This window comes from Staurois parvus, unplaced genomic scaffold (genome assembly GCF_062004578.1).
Source record: "Staurois parvus isolate SC_StPar_1 unplaced genomic scaffold, SC_StPar_1.0 ptg000257l, whole genome shotgun sequence".
NCBI lineage: Eukaryota > Metazoa > Chordata > Amphibia > Anura > Ranidae > Staurois > Staurois parvus.
The window spans coordinates 1,461,489-1,474,470 of record NW_028318053.1 but is presented as its reverse complement, the minus strand read 5'-3'; the positions used below and the strand labels follow the sequence as shown (position 1 = coordinate 1,474,470).

The 12,982-nt window shown below is 42.9% G+C and overlaps 1 protein-coding gene across 1 annotated transcript in view; it reads right to left on the bottom strand.

The window, feature by feature from the left end:
- Positions 1-12,982, bottom strand: part of SLC9A3 (solute carrier family 9 member A3) — a 442,722-nt gene that overhangs the window by 177,765 nt on the left and 251,975 nt on the right. The window contains 1 exon segment of the mRNA XM_089681031.1: positions 2,360-2,537. Within this exon segment, the coding sequence (XP_089537157.1) occupies positions 2,360-2,537 (178 nt within the window).

Sequence of the window (12,982 nt, the reverse complement as noted above, 5' to 3'; positions counted from 1 at the left end):
GTCCCCAGTGGTAGTCTTCTGCCGGCTATGGTGGGACCCTTTGTGTGCTTGATGAAGGTTGACAACCCTACACACAGTGAGATGGAAGTTATGCACTAGTATGTTACTGTGCAGATTAACAAATTGGGCCAAATGTAAGTTAAAATTGGAAACAGGCAACTGACCAGGTAGGACAAAAATAAGTGTGAAAATTCAGAGTTTGTGCAGAGTGAATAAGACTTAACTCTCTTCATGGTGTATGCTGTGTCAGCAATAGAACGATGATGGGTTTATGACATGCTCAATAACTCCTTGGAGTCAGGCTGACAGACTCTGGTGGTGGAGGGGCCCCTCTGATGAATAGCAAGCGTAGATCTCTCTGAAGCAGCTCGGCAGTAGTATGGCAAGACCATCACAGTAGACTGATGGTGCAGGATCACTTGGAAGAACCTGGAAGCAGGTCTAAACTGTTGGCTGATGGTGTTGTGCTTTCCGTGACAGGCTGAAAGCATCAGAGTGAGACTGGTACAGTAGGCTGATGGTGCTTTGTCTCCCCTGGCAACCTGAAGGCAGCAGAGTGGGACCAGTACAGTAGGCTGATGGCACTGTGTCTCCCCTGGCAACCTGAAGGCAGCAGAGTGGGACCAGTACAGTAGGTTGATGGCACTGTGTCTCCCCTGGCAACCTGAAGGCAGCAGAGTGGGACCAGTACAGTAGGCTGGTGGCACTGTGTCTCCCCTGGCAACCTGAAGGCAGCAGAGTGGGACCAGTACAGTAGGTTGATGGCACTGTGTCTCCCCTGGCAACCTGAAGGCAGCAGAGTGGGACCAGTACAGTAGGCTGATGGCACTGTGTTTCCCCTGGCAACCTGAAGGCAGCAGAGTGGGACCAGTACAGTAGGCTGATGGCACTGTGTTTCCCCTGGCAACTTGAAGGCAGCAGAGTGGGACCGGTACAGTAGGCTGATGGCACTGTGTTTCCCTTGGCAACCTGAAGGCAGCAGAGCAGAATCAGTACAGAAGGCCAATGGCACTGTTTCAGCACAGGAGTTTGGTACCGCTCCTTCCTAAGACCCACGCCTGACAGCAACTCCTCCTTCCTGCGGGCCTTTCTATATGGCATATAAAAATATGCCATCCTTGTAACTCTACCTGTGCCTCTGGGAAATGCAGTTGAATCTCAACAAATACAGTGTTTGGATGCTGCTCAATGGACTACACTTCCTAGTGTTCCTTGTGTTCAAAGACGGTTCAGGAAAAAAGGTCAGCACCTTCAGATTGCCATCTTGTGGTCAAAAAGAGGAATTGCATGACTAATAATATTACATTATAGTCTGTGGATGTCCTGCATAGCTCAGTGACAGCGTGCCTGTTACACATGTGCAGTCTCCAGGGGTGCCATGGCAAGATAACACATAGCCCTTTACAGTCACAAAAGGGTTACTTTTTGTTAAAGTCTGTGTAGAGAGGAGGTAGAGAGCACGCCCTGTGACCACACCCTGGAAACTGATTACATCAATGGTTGCTAAGGACAGACCTGACAGGTTGCACAGCTTTCAGTTTTGCCGGCAAGCGTACAGAGAGGAGGAGCGAGCTGTACGGAGCTGCGGGGTGTGCTCCGTCCTTCCTCTCTGTACACAGACTTTAATAAAGTAACCCTTTTATGATCTGACTGTAGGTCTTGATTACCACCCCCATCTCCTTTCAGCCTGCTCATGTCCCATGGGTGGGTGCAGTAATTTAACTCTGCAGAGTCCTGTACAAAACCTTCTCATGCAGGGAATGAGGGGATTTATGCTAACAGGGGGATTTGCATCCTACAGACCACTTACAAATTACATTTTAGGGCTTTTTCACACTGCAGAAATGTGTATGACATTGAGCATTTTCTTGCACTGCACAAAAATTAGTTGCGTTTTGCAGATACATGGGGGTGCAATTAATTCTTATGTACATTTGTGCCCACTAAAATGCAAGGTACCACAGTACCATGCATTTTGGTGGGGCGCATTTTAAAAACCATGCCAGCACCTTTTTTTTGCATGTTTCACAAGCTTAGAGCAGCCTATTAAAAAAAAATGCAACATGTGGGAACGTACAAAAAAAGTACTCCCGCTTGGACATACCTCCTTGTGTGACCGAGCCCTTAGACTGGTGTGCCCCATGATTGTGCACAGTTCTAAAAGGTGCTTTGACTGAGAAAAAGTTGAAAAACATTGCTCCAATAAACCAGCTGTAGTATGCCCATAGCTTCTGATCATCTCCTGTTGCATGCCTGCAGTCACTGACAGCTTTATGCATATCAAGTAAATTGATCACTGCTAATTTATTGCTTAAACATGCCTGAATTTTTACACAGTTGGAGAATTAAAAATACTTACGCAAGGATTGCAGAAAGGGAAAGCATCTCTGATGTGAGATAAGACAGATATGAAATGACAAAAACAAATCCAGGTTCAATTATCCTCACATGTTTGGTAAATCGAGTAACCAAGCTCAGAATGTATGCAAATATTATTCCAACTAATGTTCCCCCGATGCTTACAACAAAGAAAGATACTGAAAAAGAGAAAACAAGAATAGTTGCAGTACTAAAGCATAAAATACAGTCTTGCAGTATAGATGTAAATTTAAAGTGTATGTAAACATTAAATCTATGTTTTCATTTATGTTTTGCATCATGTTTCACTGTATTTTTAAGTAAGCCTGGGTTCACACTGATGTGGTGCGGAATTCGCAGCATCTTCTGTGCAAATTCCGCACCACATCACAATCGCACCCCATTCATGTGAACTGCTGTGGGTGTGTATGGTAAATTAACAATACCCGAAATCGGTCCGCAAAACGTAGTACGATGTGCAGAAGTGCATCACATGGGTGTAAATACCCATGCAATCTGATTCTAGTGCAGACCAATAAAAGGGTTCTGCACCTTTTTGGTGTGGATGCGGTGCGATTTGAGCCATACAAAATGTATGGCTCCAATCGCACCACACACAATTCGCATTTGATTTGCACAGAAATGCGGTGCGGTTCCAGTGCAAATCACATGTGATATAGCGCACCGAATATGTGTGAACCCAGCCTAACCATTTTTGGCAATCGGTTGCGAAGTTTCTTTCCCAGAGATCCTGCCAATAACAGAAATTCATTTTGTGTTATCCTGCAGCAGGATGTGCTGTTACTGGCAGGATCTTCTGATAAGAAATATTTCAAGAGATTCATAAAAAGGTATTTACTTATGAAAACTGTATAGTACAATATGGGGCCAGCCACACTGAAAAATAAATGTAGGTTTTACATACACTTTAATTCCTAAATAGGTTCACATTTAAAACTAAATATATGCAATGTTTTCTGTGTTGATTGCATGACAAATCTTTATAGAGCCTAATTTGCAAAAATGCATTTTTTGCTCTCCAAATAGAAGAAAAAAACAAAAAAAATAGACACAAGCCCAGGCATTCTGAAGTAACAACTTTCATCTACTTTGAATATGAACACTGAAAAAAGTTCTTCCCCTTTTATGTCAGCAGTTATCTTCCCAAGTACTGTTTACTTTCCCTATTTAAAAGATACATAGCTCTACTCCCTCCAACTGCTTTGTATTTTCAGCAAGATCAACAGATATTTTCTGTATTTGCTGAACATGTTCTTCGATTAAAAAAAAAAAGAAAACAAATGCAGCCACCACATTTAAGAACCGTAAGCTGCAACATATTGCATTTTTATTTCTTGGGTTTAGTTTTCCTATGATTATATGGGGGAAAATACTTAACCTGTTTGTGTCCCAACTTCCTCACCTTGATTTGCACCTCTCCCTACTAACCTTCTTTACCACACGTTTCAATTTGATAATACAATCTCCAAATCTACCAAAAATTCTGTATTGCAAGGGCCCAACTGAACAGATACAAATTGAGTAGTTAACCACCTCAATACTGGGCACTTTTACCCCCTTCCTGCCCAGACTAATTTTCAGCTTTCAGTGCTCTCACACTTTGAATGCTAATTACTCCTCATGCAACACTGTACCCAAATTAAATTTTTGTCCTTTTTTTCACACAAATAGAGCTTTATTTTCATGGTATTTAATTAGCACTGGGTTTTTTTTATTGTTTGCGCTGTAAAGTAAAAAAAAGACTGAAAAATTTGAAAATAAAAACACATTTTTCTTTGTTTCTGTTATAAAATTTTCCAAATAAGTAATTTTTCTTCATAAATTTGGGCCACAATGTATACTGCTACATTGCTTTGGTAAAAATAATCCCAATCGGTGTGTACTATTTGGTCTGTGTGGAAGTTATAGAGTCTACAAGCTATGGCACCAACCATTGAGAACTGAACACACCTGATCAAACCTGATGTACTGACTGCCTATCTCATTTCTTGAGACACTAACAAGCCAGGACAGTACAAATACCCCCCAAATGACCCCTTTTTGGAAAGTAGACATTCCAAGGTATTTAGTAAGATGCATGGTGAGTTTTTGAACCTGTAATTTTTTTCCCACAATTCTTTGGAAAATGAAGAAAGTAAATAAAATTAGTTTTTTTTTCACACAACAGGATATTCCTCTCACACAGCGTATGCATACTTGCAGCTTCACCCCAAAATACATTCTGCTATTCCTCCTGAGTATGGGGATACCACATGTGTAAGACTTTTCCACAGCCTAGCCACATACAATGGTCCAACATCCAAGTAGCAGCTACAGGTGTTCTGGAGGCATAAATTACAAATCTCATTTCCTGACTACCTATCACATTTTAAAGGCCCCTGGAGCACCACAACAATGGAATTACCCACAAAATGACCCCATTTTGGAAAGAAAACACCCCAATGTATATTCTACGAGGAATAATGAGTCTTTTGAACATGTCATTTTTTCCCACAAGTTTTCAGAAAATGTGGAAAGAAAATGAAAATGTATTTTTTTTTTACACAAAGTTGTCCATTTATAAGACATTTCTAACACATATCATGTACATACCAAAAATGACACCCCAAAATACATTCTGGTACTCCTCCTGAGTATGGGAAAACCACATGTGTAAGACTTTTCCACAGCCTGGCCACATACAGAGGCCCAACATCCAAGTAGGACCTGCAGGTATTCTTGGGGCCTAAATTACACATCCCAATTCCTGACTACCTATCAAAATTTTCAAGGCCCTGGAGCACCAGGACAATGGAACTACCTGTAGCAGGCTCCTTGTACAAGAGAATTCAGAAGGAATCACATGGTCTGCAGTCGGTCCTCCCTCTCCCTCCCCTATTGTAAAACCTGGGCATTCTGCCAAGCTCGTGACTCATCCACTTCACAGCAAAGGGCTCTCAGCAAAGGACGCTGGGAAGGGGAGGAAGCAGGAAGTGAAGGGGAGAACGGAGAGACACACGAGGCTGGAGAAAGACAGGGACACGTGGAGCCCGTCCAAGGAGAGGAGGAGGCACTACAGCACTCAGCGCGGATAGAGGGACCCTGCTGTGTGTTCGGAGTCTGGTGAGCTGTCCCACTGGGAGAAAGTAAGACACACCATTTACACTTTGCATATAGACTGGGACATCCGCACCCCACTGCTGGGATCTCACCCATCCGGGGCCCTGTGCAAGCCACAGATCCCCCTGCCTGCTTTGCCCCTCACCACCAGTGTAATTGAGACTGTCTGCCCCGGGGACTGACACATACTGGGAGATTGCATCCTGCGACTGCTCCTGGTCTTGGGGTGCTTTGTGTTGCTTCTAGACACTGAGGTTGGATCCTCTCAGCCCAGAAACCTAGTGAAATCTGATGTAACCCACACCAGCTGAAACTCCAAAGAGGCCTTCAGCTGCTATTTACTTCATTGTAAGGACTAAACGTGCACCAACTAGAGCTCCACCGTTACAAGGACTGAAGTGGGGGAATCTGGCTTAGTAGCCTTATTAGAGGTACCTCTTTATTGCATTCTGTTCTGACTCTGAGGTGATTTTTGGCTAACGCCCCTCAGAAGCAAAATCATACACCGGTGTGGGTAATACATTTCATTGATAGAGCATAAGTAAGTTTATTTGTTTGATATCAGTTGTATTCTGCTTAAAGTGCGGCTCTGCCATCCGGAGACTCTTGGCTGTGAAGCCCTCTAGTGGCAGACTAAATTTACCGCATTGCACAAAGAAGAAAAGTAAGTTTTGAAGTTGAAAGGGGAACCCCACCCCTCTACACTGCATTTCATTCTCCATAAAATTGTTCTTGTTTCATTTAACTCTGTGTCTGCAAATTTCTTGGTGGTGTATTTGCTATTATTACCAGTTGTGCCAGAGGGATTGGGTTTGCTTAGGGTTGGATCTATTGAGCGCAGGACCCATAATATATTCCAGCTTGTCCCAAGGGGCAGTGCTACATACCTTTAGATGCCTGCCTATCTTCTGGGAGTGCTGCGCTGCTTGTACTCACCACTGCGCTACTGGTGGATGCCTGCTCCTCCTCAGATCTCCTGAACCTCTTTGTTTGGACTCTCTCCTCCTCAGAATCCGTTGCTGATCCACTGCTTTCAATTGGCTCATACTCAGAATCTGAGTCTGACAGAGAGCTCCCCCCTACTCTCATCTGTCATACTCAGTATCTGGAAAGCCTCCTCTCTGGTGCATAATTTTTTAGACATTTTGATGTTCACTGGTACAGATGTTTACCACTGGTACAGATGTTGATTTGACACAGATGTGAATTTTACACTGGTACACGTGACAGATGTGGATCACTGGCATAGATGTTGATCACTGGTAGAGATGTGGATGACTACTATTACACCGTGATGGATGTGGATCACTGATACTGTGTGATAGATGTGGATCACGGGCACTGTGACAGATGTCGATCACTGGCACTGTGACAGATGTGGCTCATGGTTACTGTGACAGATGTGGATCAAAGATGTGGATCACGGGTACGGTGACAGATGTGGATCACGGGTACTGTGACAGATGTAGATCACTGGCACTATAACAGATGTGGATCACGGGTACTGTGACATATGTGGATCACTGGCACTGTAACAGATGTGGATCACAAGCTCTGTGTGAGGAGAGGCAGAGCTGTTCAACTGAATGGCGGCCTTGTTGACATCACATGATGGCTGTGATTGACACAGCCGTCATGTGATAAGAAGGGCCAATCAGAAGGCCCTTCTGCAGAGCGGTGTTACACTGTGTCCAAGGGACACAGGCACACCGAGAGGCCGCGCTTGTGCGCATGTTCTTAAGGATGTTCCTGAACATCCACTCAGAACGACGAAGCTCCCACCTGGCCGTTTATGTGCAGTGGCCGGGTGGGAAGCGGTTAAAGTAGGTGCTCATATCACATAGTTTTAGTAAATCTAAAGTTTAATCACATAGATTGTATTGTCAGATGTCACATGTATGGTGAATCTTAATCTGTTCCTTTCCTCACCTGATCAAGACTGGAGTCCTGAGGTATCCCTTATCGCTTGCCGCTGCAACCAGGTTCAGCCTCGCCTGGGTGGAAATCCTTCCTGTACAACACCTAAATTAGTCATATGGTTGGAGCCCCATTCTGGTGGTGCAGGCCTGTCAATGAAAGCTTTAAACAAGCTGTGGAGTAAGTGGAAGCATTTACCCTTTGTTTTTCTTTTCTCTGTGTTTTTTTTTTTTCCTGCACTTGTTTGTGTTGTGGGCTTTTGCCATCTCCAAGATGGCGAGTATACTCTGAACATTGCACAACAGGAAGTGATGAGGCCACTGTGGGCAGTTTTTCTGTGGGCTTGACCTTTTCCAAAATGGTGCTGGGATCTGAGCATGCTCGGGCATTAATATCATCACTGATGGCCATGGGTGCCAGTCAAAAATGGATTAAGACATTTTTGGGCAACAAATGGTGGTGTCTTCTCACACATGCTGGATGCTTATCTCAAGCTCCTTCTCTATGCTCACGGATCACAGTGTAATGCTGTTTTCACTTCAATCTGTTGCTCTACCCTGTCTCTATGTAAGGGCAGGGAAAGAGGCAATTTCATGGAGTGAAGTGGGGAAAACTCTCCTCAAGCTTAGAAAGTACTTCTCAAATCTCCCATTTATCTTCATTGAGTGACTGGAACGCTGGGCTGTGGAAGGGGCGAGAGCAGCTGTCTCAGGCTCTCAGTGGTTTGCTGGCAGGCTAAGCCAGGTGCTGATCCAGGCTCCTGGGTGGATCCCGACAATATGGTCAGAATCTTTTTCCAGCCTTGACTGGCTCAGTGATGTCATCCTACTGTCAGATGAAAACACACCACAGGAGTGCAGAATGAACTGCACTCCTGTGATCCACAGGAGAAGTACAGCCAAATGAGCTTTTTTGGTATTCACTCTTTTACATAAGGGCAAGGAATAAGAGTTGTACTGTGCCTAAACAAGAAGATGGTAGTTACATACATACAGTGAGGAACAGAAGTATTTGAACACCCTGTGATTTTGCAAGTTCTCCCAAAAAAAGAATTTATTTGTCTTGCCCTTCTGAACATAAGTATTTGAACACCTAAGAAACAGCAAGAATTCTGGCTCTCAAAGACCTGTTACTGTGCCTTTAAGAAGTCCACCTCTACTCCACTCATTAATCTAACTTAGTAGCACCTGTCTGAGCTCTTTAAAGACACCTGTCCACCCCACAGTCAGTCAGATGCCAACTACTACCATGGGCAAGACAAAATTGTGGAACTCCACAAGGCTGGAAAGGGCTACGGGGCAATTGCCAAGCAGCTTGGTGAAAATAGATCAACTGTTGGAGCAATTGTTAGAAAATGGAAGAGGCTAAAGATGACTGTCAGTCTCCCTCGGACTGGGGCTCCATGCAAGATCTCACCTCGTGGGGTATCACTGATGATAAGAAAGGTGAGGAATCAGCACTACAAGGGAGGAGCTGGTCAATGACATGAAGAGAGCTGGGACCACAGTTTCAAAGGTCACTGTCGGTAGAACACTACACAGTCATGGTTTCAAATCATGCATTGCACGGAAGGTTCCCCTGCTCAAGTCATCACATGTCCAGACCCGTCTGAAGTTTGCCAATGACCATCTGGATGATCCAGAGGAGGCATGGGAGAAAGTCATGTGGTCAGATGAGACCAAAGTAGAACTTTTTGGTCTAAACTTCACTCATCGTCTTTGGAGGAAAAAGAAGGATGGGTTGCATCCCAAGAACACCATCCCTACTGTGAAGCATGGGGGATGTAACATCATGCTTTGGGGGTGCTTTTCTGCGAAGGGGACAGGACGACTGCACTGTATTAAGGAGAGGATGAATGGGGCCATTTATTGTGAGATTTTGAGCAACAACCTCCTTCCCTCAGTCAGAGCATTGAAGATGGGTCGTGGCTGAGTCTTCCAACATGATAACGACCCAAAGCACACAGCCAGGATAACCAAGGAGTGGCTCCGTAAGAAGCATATCAAGGTTCTGGAGTGGCCTAGCCAGTCTCCAGACCTAAATCCAATAGAATATCTTCGGAGGGAGCTGAAACTCCGTGTTGCTCAGCGACAGTCCCGAAACCTGACAGATCTAGAGGAAATCTATGTGGAGGAGTGGGCCTAAATCCCTGTTGCAGTGTGTGCAAACCTGGTCGAGAACTACAGGAAACGTTTGACCTCTGTAATTGCAAACAAAGGCTTCTGTACCAAATATTAACACTGATTTTCTCAGGTGTTCAAATACTTATGTTCAGCAGTGCAAGACAAATAAATTCTTTAAATCTCATACAATGTGATTTCCTGAATTTGTTTTTTTTAATTCTGTCTCTCAGAGTGGGAATGCACCTACAATGTGAATTTCAGACCCCTCCATGATTTCTAAGTGGGAGAACTTGCAAAATCGCAGGGTGTTCAAATACCTCTGTTCCTCACTGTATATATATTTATATATATATATATTATATATATATATATATAGGCAGGGGGAAATGAGGAGTTGAACCCAACTCTGAAGGGGGGATCTCCCCAGGCGGATCTAGCAACAACTCATTATAATACAAAATGTGGCAGATACCTAGCAAGAGCACCATGCCCAGCAGTTGAAGGGTAGACTTCTTAAATTGCCAGTGGAACTTCCAGTATCAATGACTGCAATTATACCATTTTGGCAGAGGATGCTCTGGTTTCCGTCTCTCCTACAGTTGAATATTGAGTCACCACTGCCTCTGCCAGTGAGGCTGGATCATTTGATGGCATGGAAGTTGAGAGGCAGAGCCTCACCTAACATTCTACCCTGACCCTACCCTCAGACCACTTTTATCCCTAAGGTGTCTTCCTCCTTCCACTTTAACCAGAAAGTCAGCTCACAACAATAGAATTTAAAAAATTTCTTGTGCAGGCGCATACTTACAATACTGATAAAACAAAACCTATCTGGTGATTTAGTTCCATTGTATGCTGCCATGATTGATGCGCCAGGAAAATGGAAAAATTGTATACTGCCATGGTCTTCATGGCAGCATATAATGGGTTTTGGCTCCACCCCCACAATCTGATAGGACTAGTTAAATATAAATCAATGACAGACCCAGCTCACAGCATTATCTGTAACTCTCACTATTTGGGTAGAAATCTGTATGCTGCTATGAAGATGCACCAGGGAAAGGAAAATTATGGAAAGGTGAGTAAACAATTTTCCTTTTTTGCAGCATATTTATTAAAGAGCATGCAAAAAAGCTTATATGTCCATTTTTTTTTTAATATTAGGTAGGTAAATAACTTATAGCACTATAGTCATGTAAACTGATGCATATTAATTCTGCTACATTTGGTTTGGATATCTAGGTTTTCAATTACCTCTGTCATAAACTGGTTAAACGGATGTAATATAATATTTCAGAAATATTGCAAAATTACCTACGCCAATTCGATATTAAATAAATTTGCCTGTGTTACTAGAGAGGAAATAAATAAGATATAGTAAGTTGCAAACTATGCCATTATGTCTTGACAAGTGTACAGAAAACAAAAAAAAAATGGGAAAAGTGTTTTCATTTGGATTGAAATCAATATTTTAAATAAACATACATATGACTGATTGTTGCATCATCATGATTTGCGCAAGCATAAGAATGTAGCATTGTTTGACTATGGCTAGGAACAAGTGAGGTCAACTCTATGCTTTGTGTATTCTCAAGCCCTCCTTTGTTTGAGTTGTAAAGCAGAGACAAAGCAACTACATCAAATGATTAGTGAGTTGCTCAATGTACTCAGTGGTATCTAGTTTACAGTGAAGCTTTGTAAATGTACATTAATCATACTCCAGATTTAAAATAGGCTGCTTATCCATTAAATGCAAACTACTATAAATATATTTTTCCTTCTATGCTGTATGGTCAACCGGATGAAGAAGCAGCATGAATGCTAAGTTTATACTTGCAATTGCAAGTGGCAAGAATTACTCTGTTACGTTTGGCAAATATCCATCACCTATTCAAGTGAATAGGGGCTATGCCGCAACTGTATACATTGCACATGGCTGCAGTATGCTGAAGCAGGCTTTTAGGGGTTAAAACAGTGAGGGACAAGGTGACATAACATCTAGCAACCTGTTAAATGCTCCCTGAGAAGTGATCCACATTGTATATGAACCCTTAGTTCATGATATCTTAAACTTATCTTCTATTTTCCATATTTTACCTTGTGCATGCACAAATGTCAGAAATGTTACAATGACAATCATTGAAAGATATTCCTTCCTATTCTGACACCCCATGTTAACGAGTAGATTCTTTTAGATACATTCATGCTTATTTAAGTATGTGTTTATCATTCAATAAATACCAGAGTCTCTCAATTCATTTACAGACAGAAAATGTACCCCTTTTTAAAAACCTAGGAGATTTATTTAATTAACTAGTTAAGTAACTGCATGCCCACAAACATATTTTAGACCTTTGATATACTATGTATTCCCAGGCCTGAGAGACAAGCACTTTGACCAGACCACTTCTAAGAGGAAAAGTGAGTGGATCTCTGGGGTGCATAATGAGATGAGGATTGAACAAGCTTGGGGCTTGTATACCCCAAGCTTGAAAATGATTCCCTGCTTGGGAAACCTGCTGTACAAGAACTATGCAGGCCATACATTATACATGTTTTTGTTCACCAGCAGGTTGAAAGAAAAAATGTGCCTATTCCTTCATCCACACATTCGAAGTGGATGAGGGACTCACTCTCTCAGAGCATTTGTGTTCTGGCAGAGAAATATATACAGTTGTGACCAAAATTATTCAACCCCCACTGAAATTGAGTGTTTTGGCCAGTTTGACATTGCTTTTGATCATTCAGTCATCTTGCTTACATTTACATTAAAGAGGCACTTGTAGGTCAGACAAATATAACATAACAGTTATAATGAAATAACCACAAATGTCTTTTCTGTGCTCACAGCATTATCAGTTTTATTCAACCCCCAAGTGACATTCAATCTTAGTACTTAGTACAGCATCCTTTTACAGTTATAACAGCTTTTAAACGTGAAGCATAGCTTGACACAAGTGTCTTGCAGCGATCTACGGGTATCTTCGCCCATTCTTCATGGGCAAAGGCCTCCAGTTCAGTCACATTCTTAGGCTTGCGCACTGCAACTGCTTTCTTTAAGTCCCACCAGAGGTTCTCAATCGGATTTAAGTCTGGTGACTGCGATGGCCACTCCAAAATGTTCCAGCCTTTCCTCTGCAACCATGCTCTAGTGGACTTGGAGGTATGCTTGGGATCATTGTCCTGTTGAAAGGTCCAACGTCTCCCAAGCCTCAGGTGTGTGACGGACTGCATCACGTTTCCATCCAATATCTCCTGGTACTGAAGAGAATTCATGGTACCTTGCACACGCTGAAGCTTCCCTGTACCTGCAGAAGCAAAACAGCCCCAAAGCATGATTGACCCTCCACCATGCTTCACAGTAGGCAAGGTGTTCTTTTCATCATAGGCCTTGTTCTTCCTCCTCCAAACATAGCGTTGATCCATGGGCCCAAACAGTTCTAATTTTGTTTCATCAGTCCACA